At 40.0% G+C, this 25,559-nt stretch overlaps 1 protein-coding gene across 2 annotated transcripts in view; it reads right to left on the bottom strand.

Annotated features, from left to right (window-relative positions):
• MTHFD1L (methylenetetrahydrofolate dehydrogenase (NADP+ dependent) 1 like) overlaps nucleotides 1-25,559 on the bottom strand; it is a 161,423-nt gene that overhangs the window by 104,273 nt on the left and 31,591 nt on the right. Inside the window, exons 12-18 of one of the 2 annotated variants that reach the window (XM_075706905.1) lie at nucleotides 16,717-16,853; nucleotides 15,416-15,462; nucleotides 12,971-13,078; nucleotides 11,990-12,064; nucleotides 9,059-9,161; nucleotides 5,532-5,608; nucleotides 1,814-1,954 (exon numbers count right to left, since the gene is read on the bottom strand). In XM_075706905.1, the coding sequence (XP_075563020.1) occupies nucleotides 1,814-1,954; nucleotides 5,532-5,608; nucleotides 9,059-9,161; nucleotides 11,990-12,064; nucleotides 12,971-13,078; nucleotides 15,416-15,462; nucleotides 16,717-16,853 (688 nt within the window). Of the gene's footprint in view, nucleotides 1-1,813; nucleotides 1,955-5,531; nucleotides 5,609-9,058; nucleotides 9,162-11,989; nucleotides 12,065-12,970; nucleotides 13,079-15,415; nucleotides 15,463-15,938; nucleotides 15,998-16,716; nucleotides 16,854-25,559 lie in introns of those variants that run through there. The other variant, XM_075706906.1, reaches the window with a different exon arrangement.

Raw genomic sequence — 25,559 nt, 5'->3', positions numbered from 1 at the left:
TGAGCTCTCCTTTCATTTCAGGAACACAGTGGAAAAATTTTGAAGTTCTTTGCGTGACTTCATAATTTCAGCCCTAACATAATTCCACAGAGTAACTATAGATGAAATAGACTACAGAAAAGCAACTACTTTAATTCATCAGGCTGATTAGTATTAAGTGGTTGAAGACAGGTTAAGTATTTAGAATCATAGAATCATAGAACCGTTTAGGTTGGAAAAGACCTTTAAGATCATCCAGTCCAACCATTAACCTACACTACCAAGTCTACTCTAAGCCAATCAAGGGTAGACTAGACTAAACCATGTCCCAAAGTGCCACATCTACCCATTTTTTGAACACTTCCAGGGATGAACACTTCCAGGGATTTTGCAATATTAATACATTGAAGTACCTTCATACAAAAGTAGCATCAAAATTAATGTATTCTGAATGTAGTTTTAATTCTGACACTGAATTATTTTAAAGTTTTTGCATATGCATTATAAGGTAACTCATTCCCCATCCCCCTCCATTTGGCCAAGACAAAGTTATGCAATTGAAAAGGAAAATCAAAACTTCAACAGCTAGAATATTAAATGCAGTTTGCGTCTCCTGCATAATTGGTAGTAACTGATTTGCTTTGAATTTTAATGATGATTGTACTTAGAAATTTTGGTACCCTTACCTTCATTTCAATCTTAAATCCAGGCAAGCTAGATATAATATTTTCATTTCCTTATTAAACTGGAATCCATTAAGGCTTTAAAGGTATTCCTGGCTTGTGGATTTGCTATCTTTGCTGACAAGGCAGGATACTCTGCTCATTCTAAAAACACAGTAAGTTTGTGCAGATGTCCACATAAAAGGGACAAACAGGAAAAAACACACATAGCCTGTGTGATACAGGCAGTCATTGCCAGTAGTGTGGCATGAAAGCACGGCTCCAAGACATATCACAGTTCCTATAAGGATATGTTTGTATGATAAAAAAGCATAAAAGCAAAGCATTATCAAATTTATTGTATTTAGGGTGTGCTGTCAATCTGCAATATATGAACTTAATTCAGCAATTAGGCTTCAGAATTCAAGTAATGTAATATTACAGTAAACTAGTGCCAATCACAGTGAGCCTACTCCTGGCATACAGTTGGATTGCAAGGGTTAACTGGTAGCTTCTGGCTGTACCAGAACCTGCCATACACAAACATGTGTGAGCTTCCAACCACTGTTTACTGACTCACAGCCTGGCTATAAGGGCTAGAGTTTGATATAAAGGAAGAACATATTGACTTCTTTCAGAAGCTGAAGTAGGGAATGAGGAAACAGCAACTAACTAATGAAGGTAAGGAAGAAAAAGTCTTAATAATGTGAAGAGATAACCCTCTCCCAAGCACTATCAGCAACCTATGAATTAAGAATAGCTTGTTTCCATTCTGTTTTAGTGGTATAAGCATTCATGTGGTAACTATCACTGTAACATCTGAGCACACTTTACAAGTACAGTAGCAAATATTACCAGCTCCCTCAAATAGGAGCCCGCACTCTGCCTCCCTCCAGCACCAAATTTGTTTGCCTTAAGAATTGCAGAAAGCTATCCAAGTAGGTTATGGAGACCAGAGACTTCCTGAACCAGATGTTACCAGAGAGTTGAAGCAATGAATTCTACATCTTGTTCTCATTGTGAGCAAGTTTTGGCCCAGAAGATGATCTTTCTTCGATATCTGACTGTGCTGTTCAAAGGAAAATCCTTGGCATGCACCTGCCTTTCTAATGCTTCAAGATGCAAAACAAGCACATCAGAGGTTATTCACAGGTCTACAGCACTGAACATACCAAATCCTCTGCTGTTACTGGTTCTCCTTTCTTGTCATTAGCCACCACAATTTTCCCCAGCCTCTCCTTCATGTCTTGCAGACTGGTAGTAAGTGCCAGGATGGCCATAATTTCACTGGCAACAGCAATATCAAACTGAGCCTGTAAAATAGAAATGAGAATCATGAACCAAATCAAAGTCAGGTCAAATACTTACAGGGAATCACCAGGAATAGAGTCAAGAAAGACAGATCTCACACTGAAATTCAAACAAGTTCCAAATTATAACCCACAGCTTTTGAAATTACTCAGACTAGAGTAACTTGAAACACTTTGTTTACAGTTCCTCATTAACGTTCTCCGTTACACCTCATTTACTTGGGGACCAGTCTTGCAGAGTGCTTAGCCCCTTGGCTCACATTATCCTTAGCAGAATCTCCCTGAAGGACCAAGAATTTTTTTCTGCAGCAAAAAAGAAAATCACCATATGTGTTTTGAGCTTTACTGGCATGAGCACAGCATTGTGGTTGGGTTTTTTTTTTTCCTGTAATGCTCTCCAAAAGTTTTTTATTCTGGTTTCAAAAACATTCTTGTTAGATTTGATCATTCTTTTTCTACATAAACTCAAAATTTAGAGTCTATGCTGCTAGGTCTTGTGCTTGACCTATGATAATGTAAAATATATCTTCAGCCCCCATTTTTTTTTAAAATGAACAAATATGTAAGCTTAAAAAAAACCCCAAGAACTGTATGTGGCATCAGTTCTATTGCTCTTGTAGACTTACATCCATACTGTGCAGTATTTCAGCACAACATAAGCTGTGGTCCTTACTTGTCTTTAAGAGCCTGCAGTATACATTAGCAGTATTTGTACTAATTTACTATTAGTACAACCCAGGCCACATGCTGTCAGAACGTAAACAGAGAAGAAAGGCAAAGTCATTAACATATTACATGATAGGAATGCAACATTGGGGGCAAACAAGAACTACAGCTTCTTTATAATCTCTCCACCTTCAACAACTAAAGTCTATATAAAAATGTAGTAATTGACATCCTACTGCTATCTATTTAAAAAAGGCCCCAAGACTGTTTCTATGTCAGACCTCTACCAGACGTATCCCATACTGACTAATACCAGATGAATCTGTTCAAATTGAGGGCTTTGCCTGTTTTTAAGCATGTACACAGAGAATTGTTCAATCTGTACATACACCTTACCACTCCTATCCATTTGTCTAGTACTTTAACAGCTTCTGCCTTTTTTTAACCTATGTTCCTGCTTTTAGATTCTGTCTTGAGAGCTACAGCCCAGGGCAGCCCTATTCAGGCTGACCTCTCTGTACCTGCATGTTAGGTCAAAACTTCTGAAGACACCTGAGCACTTTTCTGCATTGGGCACAGACAGGGAGAGATACATATCATGGAATACAAAAAATAATCCTGTGAGATTTTTGGCATAGGGATTCAAATGAAATGCTGAAGTTACAAAGCAGATTTTCTGTACTCCCTGGAAGCAGCTCTATACATAACAGAATAGCTGGGTACACAACGAACATGGTTAGCATTGCAATGACATTGATGCTACTTCTTTTCTGAAGTTACAAATGTCCCCAGTAAGTCATTGCAGCATACGTAAGACAGAAAATAAGCCTGAGAAATCTATGCCCAACCCATATACTGGAATATTATCTAACTTTATCAGGATGTTTATCAGGAGACGAAAAAATAAGGTTTTATTATCATTGTTTCTGTATAAACCCAAAAGGACAGGAAAAACAATCCCAGGTAGATGCTCAAAGAGTGACATAATATTTAATTGAAAAAACAGGCACAAAAGACTGTGGGAGCAGGTGCTATTTTAACTCTAATAACCTTTATACACCTACGAAGTGCTGACAGAAACCTTAGCTGTAAAGTCAGTTCTCTATTGATGAAAGGATCCACCCACATGGATTCAATTGCAGGATCAAGGGCATCGGTCATGTAATACTCTTTAGAAACCACAGCATCCCTGTTCATTAAAATGCAGACTTTTGTGCCTGCTGTGCTCTGCCATTTCACACAGGTGTCATTGATTTTAAGAGTGCTAGAACATCACTCCAAATATTTATAAAATGCATCTGTTAACTATGAAGTTCTGTTTTCTCTGGATCTCTGGCTAGGCTCCGAAATGAGTCTTCCCAACTGTTCTCTATTTCTTGAGTCACTAAGTCCATGTTAAAATGTGAATGAATATGCATCAGTCCAACACATCAAAATTGAAAGCATCAAGGGCATTTTAGCCAAAACAGTACAGAAGCAACATTTGACAGCCATATGTCAACTAGTACTGTGTAATAAAACAACCCACTTTTAACCCAGCAGCATAATTACAGTAGTAAAATGCTGCACAATAAGGCCGGCAGAACCTAGCTTAAAGCTTATAATCACACTGAGTCACTGAAACAAATCTAAACATAGGAAAACATCTCAACTGTTGAAGGAACTTGTACCAAGCAAATAGTCCCTGCTCATTATCAGAGATGAGTATTAGCTAATATTGAGTTTTCTGTAAGTTATAGACAGAAAAGTCTCTATCTCGTGTGTTTAAAACCAAAACAAGCGAGCATGTCTAGTAGAAGGTGCCCCTGCCCATGGCAGAGGGGTTGGAACTAGATGGTCTTTAAGGTCTCTTCCAATCCAAACCATTCTATGATTCTATGATTTCTCTTTGAAGTTCTTCTCTCCAATTTGACTGTTTTACCTGATGAATTGAGCAAAAGCATTAGCACTATTTTTTGGTCTCTTTATTTAGGCACAAAGCCTAGAAGAGGTCTGAAATGATAAAGAAAAATTAAAGACAGGATTTCCAAAATGAATGAAAGCCTTATCTCTACCACAGTAGCTATTTACTTCACCTCAAAATAGTCAGAACTTCATGAATTTCATGACCCAGAATGTTAGATTACAATATCTTCATCAAATTAGGAGCAACTCCACATCACAATGAGTTTGTTCCACCTGGCATTGCTGTTCTACACTGCATTGTTTCAGAAATGGATTTACCCACATGACACCAGGAACAGTTGTTCAGATCGTGTTGGGAAGGTCTGGCTTTGAATTTATCAGGAAGTGAATAAACTTGCAGAAGCTCCCATACAGTAATGTAGGTTAGCTTTTTACACTGCTAAAAAGTACACACATGCTCATTTTCTGAACTATCCCTTCAAGATCACATATTAAAATGAAGCACATGCTCAAAGTTCTCACAGTTTAGATCCCAAAGCTGAGATGCATGATAGGGAAATGAAAATTCTGAATAAAAAGCTAATGGTCATTTCCAGTCCTCACCAATGGGACCAAAAACATGACCCATCCCTCCTCCAGGTTTTTAACATTAAATTTAGGTGTAATTTAAATTACATAAACACTATAGAGTTTGAGGAACTTTAACAAAGAAAAATCATACAAATTAACCTTATGAGGGCATAAGGGCACCTTTTATCCTCATAGGATGACAGTGTTGAACCCCTAATACAGGCAATTTTTTCAAGTGCTTTCAACACATTGTGCAATATGAATTGGTTTCTGTTTCTGAAACTTCAGACTGTTACTCATTAACAAAATCAGTTCCACTGCAAGAATACTATGTTAGCATTGCAATTCAAAGAAGTATGCTGAAAGAACTGCAGAAACACATCTCAGCCTCTAAAGCAAAGTCTGTCCAGAATGAGGTATATTAACTGCCTTTACATACCTGGCGGACAAATCCTTTCTCTGTATTTGCCTGCCCAACTGTTATTTTGCGCAGGAATCTGTCATTTGTATCCACCACTGAAATAAGGGAATAGTAAAAGCAAAACATGTTAACAAGGACTTGGGGATCTGGGTTTTTCCAGACCTACTTGTTGTTATACATGTAAGATTCAGCTCCTTGAACAGTGTAACCAGCCAGCCACACTCCTGCATGTTAGCATTAGCACTGACTTGGTTTCTCCCTTCTAGTTGATACCATTAGATGACAGGTTGAAGTAACTGTAATACCATTTCTCTGAACAGTATTTGAAGCTAACAGATTCTTACACACAAATTAGTATTTTACTTACATAAGAAAAATCTGTCTTAGGTACAATGCACCTCAGACCTACTTCAAATCATTTGCTTCCTCACTGAATTGTTAAGAATTGATTTTAAGACTGCATGATGTAGGTTAAACTTGGTCTGTTTCTCTTTTAAAGGATGATTATGTTGTCAGATTGGTTCTTCCAGACAAGTCACTTTCTTGCATATCACAGTAACTAACTCCACATTCAGCTGCACAGCATTCAAAGGAAGGGTTTTTTTCAACTGCCAAGATCAACCATCTGCTATTTAACACAAATTCAATTTCAGACAATTGTATTTCTAACCTGGAAACACTTTTGGTATTGCAAGGGCATGTCCAAACCATCCTGTGGAATTGCTAACTTCACTAACAATCATCGCAAGCCAAGTTCTCCAATTCTGCACTGACAACATTTAACTTCAAATGTGCCTTTGTAGGAACTAAAAGGAAGGACTGAGAATAATCGAAGAGCTCTCTCATCTGCTGAGAACTGATCAGGATGTTTCTCAGAAAGAAGCATTAGGAGGATGTTTCTGTTTGTTACAAAACGAGACCAAACTCCAAGACCTCTCTTTCCCAGGAATGGCAATGCCTACAAGAATGCAAAAATAGGCTCCCTCTTTCTTACGGGCTCTTTAGCACTACAAATGTTTCAATTTGCACCAACCCTAAAAGAAAGGGTGGAAGGTACTCTTGATCTGTTCAGCCTGTAGCTTGGAAATCAGGTCAATCTCATGGTAGATGTAGATTTGAGCCCTGTTCACTTAGAAGCAGAGAAACAAGGAACCTCTGGAGAAGTTGTCTGTACTGAAGGTCAGTGAAATCACCTCCTCCCATTTTTTCTGCTGCTTTTGGAGATTAAAAAATTTGTCTGTACAGAAAAGGACAATGTAATTAACAAAGAACAAGAGGGACTTTGAATCTCAATCCTACACAACTCCAATTCAGGGTTGTGAGTGAGCTGGGAGAAAAGCAAGGTTTAAGCCACTTCCCCTTCTTGGGCATTTCTCATGGGGCTGTTGTAAATACCATACGTGCCTGCTTCCCACTACATGGTATTTAGGCCCGTAATTTCTTCAGGAATTCCATTTAAGGTACGGTGCAACACACACAGATTTGGTTAGCTCATTTTGGTTTCTATTTATATGCAGTCATACTCTAAAATACTACAGTACTGGCAGAAATTGCAAAACAGAGCCTGGTACATGGAAGCAGTAGCCTCATACCAAGCTGTGGTACCATATGCCACCATGAAGCCATATGGCAAGCTGATCTCTCAAGCACAAACTTACCCCTTCTCCTCCTAGGAAGCTCAGTCTTACAAGTAGCCTTAAGGAGACCGAAACGTCTTTCCTGCCTACCCAGGCGCTGCTGAGAACAGGAACTAGCCTTCCCACCAGCTTGGACAGCCAGTGGGCTGCTTTTTATCTGGCCCTTCCTAGTGAAATAATGTAACCCGAACACCCTTACCATGAAATTTTAACTACCCCTGCTACTCTTTCTGGTCACCGGGATACACTGGCTTTCTCACCATGGTCAGAATTCATTCTCCAGGAAGATTCCAACAGCTGCACTCGGAAGTAACAAAATAAGAAATAATTGGTTTTGCCACAAAAGCAATTTTTCTTTCTGCAAATTTTCCCTCTTCCTTACCCAAAGTAAATGTTTCAGGAAAGTTTAGGTTCAACCAAGTGTTAGGTTTAATGAATCTACTTCCTTATCCTCTAAAGATATAAACAGGATCTGAATACCAGGGGAAGGGTAAGTAGGGGGAAGCTTTCCTTCTTTTGAGTATGTTGTACCTGTTCAAATTAGTATAAGATGACAATGAACTTTAAGTTTGTGACATTTCTAAGGAAACAGGTCCTGACTAAAATTAATTTTCAGACAATCTGATAGCTTTCTCTTCTGCCCTACAAATTCCCTGGTACGTAACAAGCTTCACAGACATACAGATTGCAGAAACAGTCCCAAATAAAATATTTTCCAAGTTATCTAAAACATTCCTAAAACCAAATTTTTTCTGAAATGTTTGAGATTAACATCTTATAGAGTTGTGTGGAATAGAAGTTTCACTAACATTGTTTGAGATTAATTAAATAACTCACTTGAGGTTAACAGCTGTTGAGTAATGTTGCCTCCTCCCAAACCCATGCTGATAAAAACGATGAGTCGTACTACACTAAATATTTATATTAGTCCTTCATCCTAATACAGGTCTCGTCCAGACACACTGTGTGACTAATAAAAAACATCTTATGCCACATCCCCCAGTATTATCTTGAGAGAAATATCCCAAGTCTGAGATGACATGCACACAAAGGGCACAGTAAAGCATGGCCAAGACTCCTCACTTCTCAATAGATTCAATAGATTATTCCTCTGAGCATCACAGTACATTCTGTTTAACAACGATTTTGAAATAATAACTTTGATGTTTGAGAATTTAGGAAGAAAATAAAATCCAAAGGGATTAGCTCAAAACTATGCAGAGTTTACTTGCTTAAAAAAGAAAAAGAGAGATACAGAAGTTGAGGTAAACACTGAAATTTAACCCAGCACTAGAATTGCAAAATGCAGAAGGGAGTTGTCTAAGGGTGTGAGAGTGGATATTGGTTTGCTTGGCATACACAGTTGAAACCGTACAACATCTTTCACTTCTTCTTCCTAACAAAGCAAACAACTCAAGACACTTTAAAAACAGGAAAAACTCATAATCTCTGAGGCCTGTTTAGCCTCTGAGCTACCCAGACTACTGAGCTGGGGAGGATGAGGGACCAAAATCAAGTAGAGTAAGTATCAGTAATCTAACATATTAATAGACACAGTCAAGAAAAGAATGGATAAGATTTGTAAAATGCACAGAAAAGCTACTTGCATATGTTTTAAGATGTATTATCTAATGTGAGAGAGACAAGGGATGTACTTAAACTGTCAGAGCAACCTATCTTTCAGAATATTAGCAAAATCTCTTGAGTTACCACAGGTATTTGACCAAGTTTAGAGCAACATACTACACCCAAATTCATTATACACCCACATTTCCCACTTGCAAATGGGTTGTTGTGTTGTTCTTATAGTCAGAGAGCAGAAACAGCTCTGATTCAGGCAAAATTAAGCAAATTAGGAAAGAGGTTATAATTACATCCAAGCTGAAATGAGGCTTTTTGACTACGTACCTCTTTGCCATGTTATGGTAGATGGGTCAATATCAAGGCGTGCAAATTTGCTGATCTCCTCTTCTGTTAAAGTCTCAGGATCAGTCTTGTTTATTCCCAGCCTCTACGCAAAAACAAGTTAAAGAAATGCAATGAAGTGGCTTTTTTGCTTCAAAAGGTATAGCTGCTCTGGCTTATCACCCCCACTTTCAGCAAGCATTTTGGAAAGAAGTATGTCAGGACCAAAACTATTTAAAAAAAAAAAAAAGCACATAGGAAACCACCTGTAACTAAGCCACGGGCAAATGTAGATAGAGAAATTAAACAAAAAAAAGGGAGAAATACTCATAGGCCATTAAATTAACAATCTCCTTCTTACACAGAAGAAACTCTTAATATAAACCAAAGAGAAAATTCTACATTGTCAGTTACTAATAAAAAGATAATTAAATGCTTGCTCTAGTTTGTGGAAGTCTTTGAAAGACCCATGCATCATCTTGTGTGAATCACCTTTGAATGAAATAAAAACTTCTGCTTTAAGAGCCCATCATCCATAAACTCACTTATAATGAACAAGCCAATACCTCCTGGCTTTTATAGATTCACTATTGCAGCAACACCAAATGTTTTTTTAGGTGAATCTACATAAAGATGGATCAGAAAACTGTGTTTAAGAACTGCTGTCTTAGAATAAAAATAATCTTAATTTTCTATGGCATTAGAAAGCATTCCTCAGTGAATTAACCAACATGCTTATACTTTAGGACTAAAAATAAAGCAAATCTAAAAGTCTAAAAATACTCAGTTGCAAAGAGCTACTACAGTTACTTCCCTATTTAAACCAACAGTTATTTCTAGAAAGTTGGGGACATCCTTTTGAGAATATTAAAACTGTTTTCACTACTCTCCTTTTTGAGGATTGGTCTCTCGGACTGGGAGGGATGTTTTCAGATCCAGATGCAGGCACTGGGGCATTTCCTACTGCACTGAGAAGGGCAAAAGCTGTTGAGAACAGCTTTCAGGTTTTGACATTTGGTACCCTAAGATTTTTCACCCCACTTTTAATGAAGAAAGGCTTATGTCCTCAACTGCCAGTCCTGCATCCATTATTTTCCTAATCTGTTGGCCAATTTTAATCCAATTTGACATAGTTAGGAGATAGTTTCTTACAAATTCTATGAAAATAGGCAGATCAAGAAAGGAGCAATATCCTAGCATCTCTACTGAGGCATGGCAGTCAGAGTTCAGTGCTCATCCCTCCTGCTTGGCATATTGGGCATTTGCCCAGATACATTTTTCCAGAGCATTTTGCCACAGAGGGTTGACAGCAACATTTTTGGTCATTTTTATAACTTTCAACTGCTGCAAGGAAGACTGGGCACTGGGACTGCAAAGGAAGCAACCTATCTCTCCCAGGGTCTCAAAGGCATCTATACTGGATCTAAGCAGCGAGAAAAAAGCTGACTGATCTGGATGCAGATGGCAGGGAGTAAGACACAGAACTGACATTAAGAAGAACCAAAGAAAAGTCTGGGACAGAAGTAGTTAAAGAGAGGAGGTAAGGTAAGGAGGTCTTGAACTAATAATTAGAAAAGAGAAAAAAGCTGAGGAGCAGGGGAATGAGGAAGGTAGCTCCTGAGGTTAGACAAGGAGTTTGGAAAAAAAAATTTGCATGGGACTTTCTATAATTACAAGTCCAAAACATACATGTAAGGGAGGAGTTTTAATCTTAATAATCCTCTTTTGAAAAAAAAAAACAAAAACCCAACGTAACCCCATCCCATAAAGGTATCTTTTTACATTTGATTTTTTCTTTTTTAGTTATAAGGAATCATTATACCAGCAAAATAACTCAAGTTATATTGGAAATTATGATGCATGTATTTGAATGTTATAAAGCCAAACTTTTTTTACTCAGTTGCAGCTCATGTGAAGAGACAGAAATCCATCTCAGCTGCAGAGACAGTTTAGTATGTCATGAATAACCAAACAACTCCCTGTCCTCCCCTACCCTACACACAGCGTAAACAAGGACAAAACAAAAAATACTCCAACATTCTGACATAAAATGCTGTGAGATCTACTCTGCCACAGAGACAAGTAGGTATCATCACATTTTAGTTTACTGTCTTTCAACCAAGCAGCACAAAAGCTTAAAATGTTATGAGAAACTTTTTTTTTTTTCCAAAACAGAAGCTGATATTACCTCTATCCTCCTTTCCACCCCCCAATTCCAAGTGCGCACTTGGCAGCTGTCCATTGCTATCCGGTGACTCTGAAACAATACCGGTCAGGGCTCAAAAGCCAACAACAAACAGGGAACTGGAAGCGGAAGACCAAAGCTGTCCTTAAGGTTCAGATTCTCCTTCCCCTATGCTAGTGGACTGTGTTGCGCTCTCATTATTTACCAGAATGGCAGCCTCATATCCAGATACGTTATTCATACATGAATTGCACAGGAAGCTCTTCTGGAAGCGAGATGGGATGCAAAAATACACTATGCACACAAATGTACTTCAGCCCCTCAAAGGACACTGTCAAATTGACATCAAGAAAACCCAGAAGTATATGTTATAATAAACTTTCAAAACCAGAAAATATTGCAAAACCAAAGAATGTGAGCTTTCAAATGTGACTTTACCATAATAGGAAAAGTATTTTAAAAACTCTAAATTTAATATTTCATCAGGAAAGACACAGCATTTAAAAACATTATTGGTTTATTTCAGGAGAAAAGAACAGCAAAAATGTTGGTTATGAAAATATTATCAGACTCAGATCCTATTACTTAAAGGAGGATGCTTTGAGAAAAAAGTCCAGACTTGATAAATTCGTGAGGGAGGGTTATACAAACTTGGTCCCATACATCAAATAATTTTAAACAAGTTGCATAAGAGAGTGGCTTTTATGAAGAGATACTATAATTGAGGAGAGAGTACATTAACAACTTACTCTCAGACGGGCAAGCTGAATAGCAGAAAATCCTCTCACACCATTAACTACTGGAACCAGTCTATTATACAAAGCCTAGAAAAAACACACAAGATGTTAATAAAACAAAGAACAGTTACAACTAGGAACTATTTAAATAAAAAGCAAATGCTTTTTTTTATTTAGACTAATTTCACTAAGAATTTCCCAACCATGTAAGTTGTGGACTTCCGGTTAGCCATTTCAAAAACAGTTCTGAAAAGGTGGTAGGTTTTTGAGCAATGCCTATGATTCAACGCTCTAAATCCAGTTACCAAAATGACTGTGTATCTGTTTCACCAAAAAAATATGTATTATTTTTAAAATTGGGAACCCTTTAAAACTTTAACCAAGGTCCAATATTCAAACTATAACTATCATTTGCAAACTGGCTTAAATGCACATTCGTGTCATATCAAGTGAAGGCGATATGACAACCCTGCTCATTTTTAACACTGTAGCCAAAAAAAGGAGGCTCCTTCCTTCACTTTCTCCCTTTAAAGACTCAAGTTAGCATTTGTGTTAAGGTCACAACAGATTTAGTGGAGGGAATAGGATGCAGTTTATTCTCCCCACAACCCCTTCTTCTTAAGGTATATCACACCCAACTATACATCAGAAGTGTAATTTTTAACTTTAAAAGGAGTATACAAATTATTAAAAATAATAAGATTTATATATAGAGAAAACATTTTATTAGACTATTTAGAACAGTCTGAAATAGTTGACAAGGTTCTGGGCATAAGATCATTATTTTGAAGACTATCTTATGATAGCTATTTGCCATAAAAAATATATTCTATAACCATAATTTCCCAGCAGAACACAGAATGGCTTCGGCAATAGTTTCTGTTCACACGGTGAAAATATAAAAAGATAACCAACTTATTTTGCTTTGAAATGTAGTTTATTGAAAAACTGTCAAGAAAAAATGCTATGTGGATATTAGAAAATAATTCTCACCTTATCAGACTGAGTGTTCTCATGCAAGATCCTAGCATCAATAGCAGCAGCCAGCAAGTTATTCGCAGCAGTTATAGCATGAATATCTCCAGTCAAATGAAGATTGAACTAGAAGGTGACAGCCACACAATCTTTGTATAAGAAACCATTTAAGTCAATTTATTAATCTCAGACACATTAGCAGAAACAATCGCTGCCATCTCCCTGAGGCTGCAGCACAGATTAGTCACCTATCAGTGCAGGTGAAATATTATCAGGCTGAAAATACACCAAGCTATACAAAGGACTTGTTTCCACCTGAGTAGGTAGTAAACTACCCTTAGTTTAGCCATACAAAGCACAGCATCTTTATTCTTTGCTCAATGATCCAAGAATGAAAAGCCCAGGGCTATGGTTCCACATCGTTAATATTACATCAGTTTACTGTCAGTATTTACTGTTTGAACCGGACCAGAGGTGCAGATTTCTGCCGAATCCGCCGGAGCACACCATGCATGCCGGCTTTGAGGGTGTATGCCAGCTTTCTGCTAGCCACAGGAGAACAGCCCATAGCTGATCAGGCATGACCTTTGCTGATACAAAGGTTGCTCAACAAAGTTTTGTGGAAAAATCTGAAATCAGCAGTTTAGATCAGATTAGGACTTGTGTTACGTAGGTACTATATTTTTTACCTATCTCTGACAGAAGGAGGTGGGAGGTCAGTTTTAATTGCACTGCAGCACTGACTGCAGAGGGGCACTGACAGCAAGAGGCACCAGTCCCTGACTGTGCTCACACTCATGTGCAACAGGGGATCAAAACTCTAACTTAAGTGCTACGCTGGGGCTCTGTTTGGACCAGCTGTGCACTTTCAAGGTGCTATCTCACCAGTGCGGGCCGTGGAGTGGTTTTGTTGAGCTCTCAATTAGACTCTTTTGGGGTGAAGCCAAACAAGTGCTGCGAATATATGTGTAAGCTTAGCCATACTATCCTTAACGTGTCCCATTGCCCAGAGAATCTGCTTGTGTTTTAAGCTCTGGAAGCCAACACAAAACTCTGCTGTCAACTAACAGCGTGCTGAAGCCCCTGGGTGCAGGGCTCAGCCTGCTGACGACAAGGGAGGGAGGGAGGCTAAGGCAGGCACCCCGCTCGGATGGCAGCAGCCAGCCAACAAGAAACACTACACGCGGTCTACATTTCAGCCTGTCCACGAATGCGTGGATCACGTCGATTTACACTGTGACTGCTGTGCCAGGCAAGGGTGGACACTTCAGTCAGAGTATCACTGTTTTCACAGTGAGAGGATTTTGAAAGCATGCACCCGGCTGGTTCCTTCCAAAGCCGGCACGCAATTTTCACAAACCCTCAAAGAGGGCTAAGGATGACGCCATCTTCAACAGAAATCCATTTACTTGTGGGTAGAGGAGAGCTGCACATTAATTTAGAGGTAAGAAAACAATTCTTTCACTTTGGCAGTGCCAGGGCCCTGCGGGCACCACCGGCCCTGACTGTCCCTGCCCGCCCCCCCGGGGCTCCCCCATGGCCCAGGACCCCAGGTCAGCCCAGCAACGCCGCAGCAGGGCCGGTCTCCAGCTCCCCACAGCCCTGCTCGGCCACGGGCCCCGCCGAGGCGGGTCTGCCCATGGGCCCAGGGCCCGGCCATCGCCCGGCCCCAGGGAGGTGCCCAATGCCCGGGCTGGGGCTGCCCCCGTGCCCCCGGCTGCCTCCTGGCTGGGGGTGGGACAGGCACTGGCTGCCAGGCCCTGCCCGGCCACCCCCATGGGGAGCCCCAGCCCCTACAGCTCCCCAACAGCCTGCACCTGTGAAAAACAATTTTTCACAGGAGACTTCTCTGTTGTATCACTGTTGTTGAGCCAAATCATCTTCCTTTTACCTATCTAGCAAAAGTTGTGGTATTGCCTCCTCTGCAGCATTCTGGGCATGTCTCACGCTACCGCAGGAGGGTCAGCCTGGCTAAAAGCAAGTTTATTTTTCCACACTCAGTAACTTCCACCAAAAAGGAATACTAAATCTAAATTTGAAAAAGAAATTTCCTCAACCCACCAGCCCTCGGCCTCCCTGCCTTTTTCTACTCCATCAGAAAAGTAATGCTTTCTCATTCTGTTTTGCAATAGATATGGATATAAAAGGAAAAAATTAGGAGTAGCCAGCTCTTTGTCTTGTATGTTATGTGTGGACAGTGGACTTTCTTAGGAAGCATGTGCGGAATAGCCGAGATGTTACAAACATGTACAGTGTAAGTGCAACATTTTTGCACCTCCACTCCACGGCCCCTCCACATCACACAGCAGGCACACGGAGATGGCAAGGACCATGTGGAGACGGCAAGGACCACCCCATTTCTCCAGGCACATCACTGCCACCGAAGTAGTGCTGCATCAGCCACCTTGGCCTGCCCACCCCTCTCAGAGGGACAGGGACTTGCTGCCTCCCCCACTTTCTCACCTCCTCCATGGGAATCACTTGAGCGTATCCACCACCGGCTGCTCCACCTGCACAGAAAAGCACATGGTCACATCAGATTCGCACCGGTTTTGGAAAAAAAACAACCACCCTTCAACATACAAAGTGAAACACACAGTGTTGATGACACATTTCTCAGCATTTTGATTTCTATTAGGGGATCCATGATGCACCCAAATAAACAGGATTTCCTTAAACCTTGCTGGCTTTTTTCAGCAGGCAGTAAAAAGGGAATTCTTGATCTGAAATGAAACCCTACACATGATGGCTGGCCCAGACTTTGGCTAGATAAGGGTTACCCTCTGGCTCCTGCCCAGATTTAGGACACAGTCATGCACATGCAGCTGTTGGGTGGAAAGACACAGCAGTCACAAGCAAGCACTGCTTCTGAATGAAACCTTCACACCCTTGCCTGAGCGTTCCTTCCGCACTGCCTCTCAGGGTACAAGCAAAGGAGTTTGCTGTAGCCTATGCACAAGTTGAGTGGAGGGATTAAAGCACTCACATGCACCAGTCTTGGCTGAGAAGCACCAAGCACCAGGAGCCTTCCAGCTGAAATCAAACTTGTTAACTTAAACTTCAGCAAAACAAAGTAGAGCAGATGGGAAGTGCTTGCCCAGTTAGGCACCAATCTCAGCTGAGAAATGGCAAAGAAAAAAAGATTGCATTACTTCCTATCAGCATTGAAGACAGGCTTGAACTCTGGCTGGCTCTTACCTGGCCCTCAGGCTCTTAAAGGGTTTCTAGGCAAAAAGGCAGCAGCCCACACTTAGGGGGGACAACTCAGAAGAACAGAAAGAAGAGATTCAGACCTAGCCAAATGTATGATGCAGACACAGCTGAACTGTACACATAACTGCCAACTTCCTTAGCTTGGATATTTCAAATCAATACAAGTGGATTTCAGACTCCTTCTCAAAAAAGAATTAAACAGTAACATTCAGAGACATCTTTAGAGAGTCTCCAAGCAGAGGAGTGGCTGGAAGGCTGTGTACTCACACAAAACTCCTCCTGGCTAACTCAGCCCCATGTCTGGGCTTTATCTGCATTATCCATACATGTTAAGTACACGAACATAGATATGAACCTTGCATGGGAAGATGTGTGCAAGAAACCTTTATCTATTAGTTATATACTTATCAAAAAATCCAATATGCTACCACTCAGACAATCCACTGAGTTAGTGAAGAAACTAAGGAATTAAAAACAAAAAAAAGGCCAAAAAAATAGCAGTATTTCCTTTTAATCTGAAAGGGGTCATAGAGTCTGCAAATATTACGTACCTTTAACTCCAAAAGTAGGTCCCTGGGAAGGTTGTCTCAGACAAGCAAAGGAATTAATGTTAAGGTGTGCAGTAAGTGCCTGAACGAGACCAATTGTGACTGTGCTTTTCCCCTCTCCTAGGGGTGTAGGGGTTATTCTAGCAAAACAAGAAAAAAGATTAATCAAATTCTTTGCTGATGTCAGCCTGGCTAAGGATATCAGAACTTACAGCTTTTGATTTCAATGAAGAATATTTGTACAGCAAATTTCAATAGGATTACTTTATCTCCACAAAAATACTGCCACAATGTTAGCCCCTAGCTCAGGCTGGAATGCTAATACACATGTGTCTTCTATTTAAGCAATTTACTATGATAGCAGAAAAAGAGAAGATTATTTTGGCAAAAGTTCTAAAAAGAATATGTTGAATTTAGACATTTTATTACAGCACAAAAGTCTCACCAGTTTCATTAACAAACCATCCATCAAGATACTCTGAGCATGTATTAATACTTTTCTGTAGTAATGCATGAGATGTTTTATTCCCACTGCTCAAACTTTGAATGAAATAATAGAGTATTTTAAATTAAATAACCAACACTTTTTTTGTAGAGCTCAACTATCCCTCTCCAGCTTCCATGTCATTATAACCCTCAACAATGACAGATCAACTGCTTTTTAAATAAAACAGGACACAAAAGTCAATATATTCAACTGAATGTGATTTTTTTTTTTTAAACACTTACGTTTCATGATATTTTTGCAGATTTAAGGGTGATGAGGGACAATTACAATCACAGTCCGACTTCCCATACAAAAGCTCAAAACCCTCATGTTACAACTCCCACATCTAGGCCATGATTGAATGAGGACAGAATTTTAGAAAGACATCCAATCTGGAATCAGAGACTCTAACCTCCACTCAAAGACTCTATTCTTTTCCCTTTAATGAAGGGACAATGACAGCTGATTTTGCAAGTAGAAAACTTCATCAGCCTTCTGTGAATGAGACAGACCTTAGTTTAAGCAACGTCCTCCCTACTTTCAAGGTCAGCACATTTCTTTATGATCCATGTTAAACGTGGGTGAGTGTTGGGGTTTTTTTCCTTTTTCTTTTTTTTTTTTTCTTCCTTAAAATATGAACACATCTCATGTCTCCAAAATGCATTCAAAGGATTCATTTGAGGCACAGCATTTCTCCCTCTGACTGGCAAAAGAAGAAAGCTCCAGTCCTTCTTCCACTCACACCACTCTCACACAAGTCCTACTTTTTGGCAAAGTGTAACCATTCATACCTTTGCTGCCTTCATTACCTGCAGAGAAGTAAGTACCCTAGTGAAGTTGACATTAAGAACTACTGTTCATTCCGAAGGAAATACAAACATGCACATACATCCTAGTCAGAGGAACCCTTATCCTATGACCTCTTCAAAACTTGAGCTAAAACATCTAGCTCTAATTAGAAACACTTCCTTTCCCAACTAGTAATTTTTCCAAGATATTGCTATCCTCAGATCACAATTCAAATGGCATAAAAACATCAGTAAAATTGTCAAATGCAAGGAGACATCTGTGTTGCCTCCTTGCCTTCAAGATTCAGCTTAGCTCAGTTAGCTCACAGACTGACAAAAGCCCTTCTTTGTCCAACAAAATGTAAGCACATGAAAAACATTAAGTTGTCACAAATCTATCTTTTATATCATCATCAGGTCCTGGGCTTTTTGTTAAAAAAAGAAGCCTTTGTTAGATATGTCTGGAAAAATTTGGGCAATAGGAGGTAAGCCAAATTAACATCATCTATACTGTTCTAGGAAAGAATTTTTCTATTCAGAAAAGTAATGTTTTAACTGAAGTTCCAGTGAAATCAATGGGGTTTAGTACACCTACAAGAGATTCCTTGAACTGAGACTCTTCAGAAATAGTGTTTTGTCGACTGATAGCTCTGAACTACTCTTACATGACCATGTAGCACATGGGTTACTTAATTTGGGCATTTGTTTTCAGTAATTTTTTCCCACATTCATAACATCATGTTTGCCAACCATCAGATTCTAAAGCATCGTCAGTAACTTACTATCCAGACTGTTTTGTCATCCCACCTTCCTAGAACCACACTCCATTGTCTTAAAAGTGAATTCACAGGTTTTTAGCAAAATATCTATGTAGACCCAACAAAAGGTGGGAGATTTAGAGCATACCCTGAGAAGAATCCATTTTATCTACTCTCAAGAGCCATTTTATCTACACTCAAAAGTGGTTTGTTGTCTTTTTATCCATACTATGCCTTCTTATTTCCATCTGATCTACCACAGGAGCACAGAATGCTACTTATCATAGAATCATAGAATGCTTTGGGTTGGAAGGGACCTTGAGAGACCATCGAGCCCAACCCCCCCTGCAGTAAGCAGGGATTGAACCTGTGAACTTGGCATTATTAGCACCATGCTCTAACCAACTGAGCTAACCCGGCTACTTCATTTCTTGCACTTTCATGTTCGCAGCTCCTAGAAGAATGGGTGCTTTTTAATCTCTACATTGCCATGACAGCAAGCCTTCCTGGTTTTACTGTTGCTACAATGATAGCTTCTGGTTTTCCCACCACTATTTCTGCCATCTCCATTTTGTCCCAGGATCCTTACTTTTGCACAAAGATGCTTCTCTCAGAGCAACACAGCCAGGTTAACTTACTTTTACCAGCCATTTCACCCTCCTGACTACTGTTCTAACACTAGTTGCCCAAACCCCATTTGAATCATTATTAGCATCATTTGTCCTTGCTCCTTGTTTTTGTACTGTCTCACTCATCTTTGTCTATTGCCCTAATCTCACTTACTTGATCCTTATTCCTGTATATTAAAGCCAGATTTAAAGAATATATGAGCAATCTTGGACCATTAAGTGGCTCAATCTTGAGCCATTGGGTGGCTGAGCCCAGAGAGTAGTGGTGAATAGTTAAATCCAGTTGGTGACCGGTCACAAGCGGTGTTCCCCAGGGCTCCATTTTGGGGCCAGCCTTGTTTAATATCTTTATCAATGATCTGGATGAGGGGATTGAGTGCACCCTCAGTAAGTTTGCAGATGACACCAAATTGGGTGGGAGTGTCAATCTGTTTCAGGGTAGGATGGCCCTGCAGAGGGATCTGGACAGGCTGGATTGAGGGGCTGAGCCCAACTGGATGAGCTTTAACAATGCCAAGTGCCGGGTCCTGCACTTGGGTCACAACAACCCCATGCAGCGCTACAGGCTTGGGGGAAGAGTGGCTGGAAAGCTGCCTGGCTGAAAAGGACCTGGGGGTGTTGGTCGACAGCTGACTGAACATGAGCCAGCAGTGTGCCCAGGTGGCCAAGAAGGCCAACAGCATCCTGGCTTGTATCAGGAATAGTGTGGCCAGCAGGAGCAGGGAAATGGTTGTGCCCTTGTGCTCAGCACTGGTGAGGCCGCACCTGGAATACTATGTCCAGTTTTGGGCCCCTCAATACAAGAAAGACACTGATGTGCTGGAGCGCATTCAGAGAAGGGCAATGAAGCTGGTGAAGGGTCTGGAGCACAGGCCTTATGAGGAGTGGCTGAGGGAATTGGGGTTGTTTAGCCTAGAGAAGAGGAGGCTGAGGGGAGACCTTATTGCTCTCTACAACTACCTGAAAGGAGGTTGTAGTGAGGTGGGTGTTGGTCTCTTCTCCCAAGTAGTTAGCGATAGGATGAGAGGAAATGGGCTCAAGCTGCACCAGGGGAGATTTAGATTGGATATGAGGAAAAATTTCTTCACAGAAAGAGTAGTCAAGCATTGGAACAGGCTGCCCAGAGAGGTGGTGGAGTCACCACCCCTGGCGATGTTCAAAAAACAGGTAGACATGGCACTTTGGGACATGGTTTAGTGGGCATGGTGGTGTTGAGTTGATGGTTGGACTGATGATCTTAGAGATCCTTTCCAACCTTAATGATTCCTAGTTTCTACTTGCATTAAAGAACAATCCAGCCACCAAGCCAGGAGACATGAAATTATGACTCTACCCTTAATTGGTTTAGTGGTAGACCTGGTAGTGTTACGTTAACGGTTGGACTGGATGATCTTAAAGGTCTTTTCCAACCTAAACGATTCTATGATTACTGCACTCACTCAAAGCCTTAACAAGATAATAACTCTTTAAGTTACTAGTTATTTTAAAAACACCACCAGCACCACAAACAAACCACCAAAAAGCAAACTATTCTGCTATGAAAAAGACACCTATAACAGCTTACTGGAAGTTACCAGTAAAGGACTTCCCACAAACCCACAAAACTCAGTGCACACAATGGCTATGCTGCTAACAGAACAAATTGTATTTGCAGTGCTTTCTGTTGGTGGTTACCTGTATTTCTGAATATCAGACACATGAAGTTCACATTTGAGAGAATTCAGAGACACCATTGCTAGGTTATTTACTCAAGTGCAGCTCAAAACATGGCAGAAGGCTGACCTAGCATGCACAGCCGCACAGGGACTCTTCACAACTCTTACAAAACAAGCAAAAGCAAAGATACAGCCTACTACTATTCAGTAAAGGAAAGGAAACTGGAATTGACAAATACATAACCAGAAGGCATGTTGGTAGTTGCATGAAGAATAGTATCTACTTGTCCCAGCAGATACACACAAACAAGTGCCATATTACTAAAATGCTTTGGCAACCCAGCTGACCTATTCTAAATGACTATGTAAAATGAGCCAGAATTGCAGTGGGCATTCTCTATGAGAAAGACCTTTTTCCAGAGAACAAAAAGAGAAACACACCATTGCTCATTGATCAAGCTGGGAGGAACAGATCTTGCCTTTGCTGAACCTCCAGTAAATTGACACTCTGCACCAGCCACATCCCTATTGAGAATGTGGCACTCTGGGAGAATCAGCCTCCACCAAAGTGGGGGTAAAAATGACCTAGAGCAAGCTGATTTTCACCAGTGTACTCAGGCAAACACGTAATGGTTTGCAGCAGTAAATGGACATGTCTTTGCAGGACCTTGACTTCATCAAATCTACTTGGCTTTAACAGCCTGCACTTTCAGTATGTTCATTCATTTTAATCTGTTCTCTCCCTTCTGAGGAGCCCTGTGATCCTTAGTTTTCCTGGAACTAGCATTACTCAGATGAATATCTAAAGGCTCAAAATGTCTAAAGGCAGCTGTGATGGATGAAGAAAACCAGCAGTCAGACTTCCATAAATGGTCTACAGCACTTGGCTAACATTATCCCAAGAAACCTCGTCCACTGCAGCAGGTAGGAATAGGCACAAACCCTTGAGAAGTCAAAACCAGGAACCTGACTTTTCAGCCTCTTTCCACCTAACAGAATTAACAAAACATGAGGGCTCTGCCAATCACAGTATTCAGTGAAGTCAGGCTGCTCTGGACAGTTCACTTACCTACCCCCAACTTCTCATCTTACATGAGACGCCCTGGCAGGACACCTTTGATTCTCAGCCTGGAGACTACAAGATAAACCTTAAGAGCTAAACAGTTATTTAATAGTTTCAATAGTTACCAGAACCTCAGTTTTAATTATTAGTTTAAAAAAAACCAACCAACCAAACAACAAAAAACCACACCCCACACCCCCCCCCCCCCCAATTAAGAGAGAGACTTCTATTCTAATAATTTCCTTAGAAAGCTTATTTTAAATATCTTCCCCTTGTACCTGGCCTACTTTGATTGGTTTTTATAAATAAAATAAACCACTTAAACTGTTTTGTGGACATTGAGATGTTTTTGCTGGCTACACTACTGAGTCTAAACTCTTGTAACTTAGGTCACTAGCTCGCATGAGTATAAAATTACAACTGCCAATGGCTAACTTTAGCTCAATTGTGCTGTGTTTTGACCTTACGCAAATCTAGGAAAAAAACCTCCTTTAAAATACAGTAAATTTTAATGAACTTCAAGAGACTTCTACAGCCATTTGCATTAGTCTTCAAATTTCTTTAATGTTTTCAATCTAAACACAGAAGCCCCACAATCATTTTCCTCCTTAAAACTTCTTACTTTGCCACCTACCAAGCAGTCGCCAGCTCCTTGGCAAAGTCTTCCATAACATTGGAAAGCTTTCTCTATGTATATCAAAACAAAGATAAGAACATGCAGACTTTTTGTTTGTTTGTTATACATCACATTAGCTTACAGTGGAGCTGTTTCTGTGGGAAAGCTACATGAGGTCTCCCAGAGAGAAAATAAACAAACAGGGAGAAGATACACTGCACCAGCTGTAACCTCCTCACAGCTACCCCAGCCATTGTGACTCCAGCAAGAACTTTACTGGGTATGTGACAATTCTCCACTTTCAACTTTCCTATCTTCAACTCATCAGTATCGGCAATTTCAAAGATTTTGATGAGTTCACCATTCCTGTGATCTACATGGAAACCTGTGAAGCCTAGCTATGGAGGGCATGGGCAATCGAGTTCCCATAAATGGCCGCCTCACCTACGTACATCTCCCATCCAAGATTACAACTGTCAGAAATTTATTTCTGAGCACAGAAGTGTTGCCACTCCTGTCACTTCATCGAGATGACATTATGACAACATTGCAGTGGCATCCTCAGAATGGGACTGGAGCTTCCAGATATGAAAGCACAGTGATCACTGTGAAGCTAAAATGACCGAACAAAGCCAGGAACAGACTGAGGGATCCACAACTACAAACTCTCAAAAGCTGATGAAGACCCATCCAAGACAATCCCAATCAGGAGCTGTGCAATGACATGATGAGTACATGACAAACTCTCAGCCATGACTTTGCTTTGGACTGTCAGATGTTTCAGTGCATCAACACAGTGGTATCCTCCCCTCTTATTCTTCCCTATATTTTTCCTTTTTTTAATGTCTACCATTTTTCTTATCTTTTAAGCACCTTGTTCCCCAAGAAATACAGGGAACAGAAATACAACCCAATATGTACCCATTAGAAGTAAAATGCAATTCCAAATCTGAAAATTCTGTCCTGAAGATATTTACCATCATACAACTTGTACAAGCATTAAGCTAGTATTTATTTCCCTCCGTTTTTATTTTACCGAAAAGGTAGTTCATCACAAAACACTCCATTAATGTTAGGTGAAAATTACTGATTTTAAATTTTCCAGCATTCAAAATGCAACACACGTCTTACTAAAAGCAGCGTTACATTTTGTTATTTTTCCACATTCTATTATTCCTTAGCTTGCACTTTTGAAGTAAACAAGTTTCCAGAATTAATTGGTAAAAGCCACAGCACTGGAGCAGTTAAAAACAAAATGCTGGAACACACCCAGAGTCTAACAAATTTTAGATGTAGTTTCACATTGTGTTTACGAATATGCTATCTACATGCTTGAATGCATGATTAAGTTACCCTGGGCACTAAACTTAGCTACTAGGTCATACACAAGCTTTATTCATTTGCATGCTCTCAGCTTGCAGTGAATAGGAGGCGGTTTGAGTTAAGATATCCTACAATGTAATTTTTTTTTAGCACACTAAAAGCCTGTATACAGGCAGTTGATGCCCAAGAGCTAATTACTCCATGATAACTTGTGGCTCTGATCCCAAGGTCTCTTAACATGAGCCCTATAACAAGTCACACACACACACACAAAAAAATTATAATGAAAAAAAGTTAAAAGAATGCTCTCCACACAGAAGAAAGTGGAAAAGTTATGAAGAAATTAAGCCTTCATTCTATTTTTGGGTGACATGATCTGTTAATCAGACTGCAATTTTTCAGCATACAAAGGATGTATTGGATGAGGCATTTAGGTGTATTTGTGTGCATTCAGAAAGAGCAAAGACTTTCCAGTTAGTAGCAACGTCTTAAAAAGTCATAAATACAGCTATCCTTAGAGATAAAAAGGTACACTTGGTTGCATTTTGCTATTCAGAACAACAATTTTGGGCTCTAGCACATCAGGAATTAACTAAAGGGCATTTGCAGCAAATATTTATAATTTGTAGACATCATGAAACATTTAAACCTGATTGTGCACAAATGTCACTGGCTGCATCATGAACGGAGGTTGGACATTTTGCAGCTTGTTGAATACACCCATACATACTTTTCACTCCCTTCACATATGAAAAGTTCACATCATACATAATAAATATTTCCATCAGACCAAATATCCTGAAGTAAGCATGTATCTTAAATGTTTCCTCTGAAGCACAGAAAACTTATTCTGAAGACCTATACTGCATCATTCTAAAAGAATTTCTAAATATCTTTGGTCATTCTGAACAAACATAATAATCCAAATGGCAGGATTTGGTTGACCTTGCTTTGGTGTGGCGGGGATGAAGGTGGCAACTGAGGATATTATTTCACATTATTTCCACACTTGAGTGATACTCAGTTTTCACTGCACTGAACATTTTCCCCACCAGATACAGTTCCCCACTTTTCTTAAAATCATTGTCTGCTACAGTCACTTCAGCAAATGAGAACAGCTGAGAAGACATAAACACAAGTTACATTTTATATGTACAATATTTCAAAGTCAAACTTTGAACTCTCTCGGAAGAGAACGTTCCCACTATTGTAGCCACCTTGCCCAGGCACTCCTCGTACAGCAGATGTGGCTTTGTACTCACTCCAGGAGATGCAGTGACTTCAGAGAAGTTACAAATAGCAACATATTGCATAATTGAGTTGTGTAGGTACCAAACCCAGCCATTTGTTTGTGAAACGCAGTTCAGTCTTTGTGCACGTTACATAAACTTAAGATACAATTTTCTATTTGTTGCCAGCTTTTCATCTTGCTAGTCAAAACTTCCCCATTTCTTCACATACATATACACTTCTGTCTGTGCCAACAAAACAGCATTCAGACAATTGCTTGAGATACCTTCCTTGAAG

Source organism: Pelecanus crispus, chromosome 3 (assembly GCF_030463565.1).
Source record: "Pelecanus crispus isolate bPelCri1 chromosome 3, bPelCri1.pri, whole genome shotgun sequence".
In the NCBI taxonomy this organism is placed as follows: domain Eukaryota; kingdom Metazoa; phylum Chordata; class Aves; order Pelecaniformes; family Pelecanidae; genus Pelecanus; species Pelecanus crispus.
The sequence above is the reverse complement of the archived record's forward strand: the minus strand, read 5'-3'. Positions and strand labels throughout refer to the sequence as shown.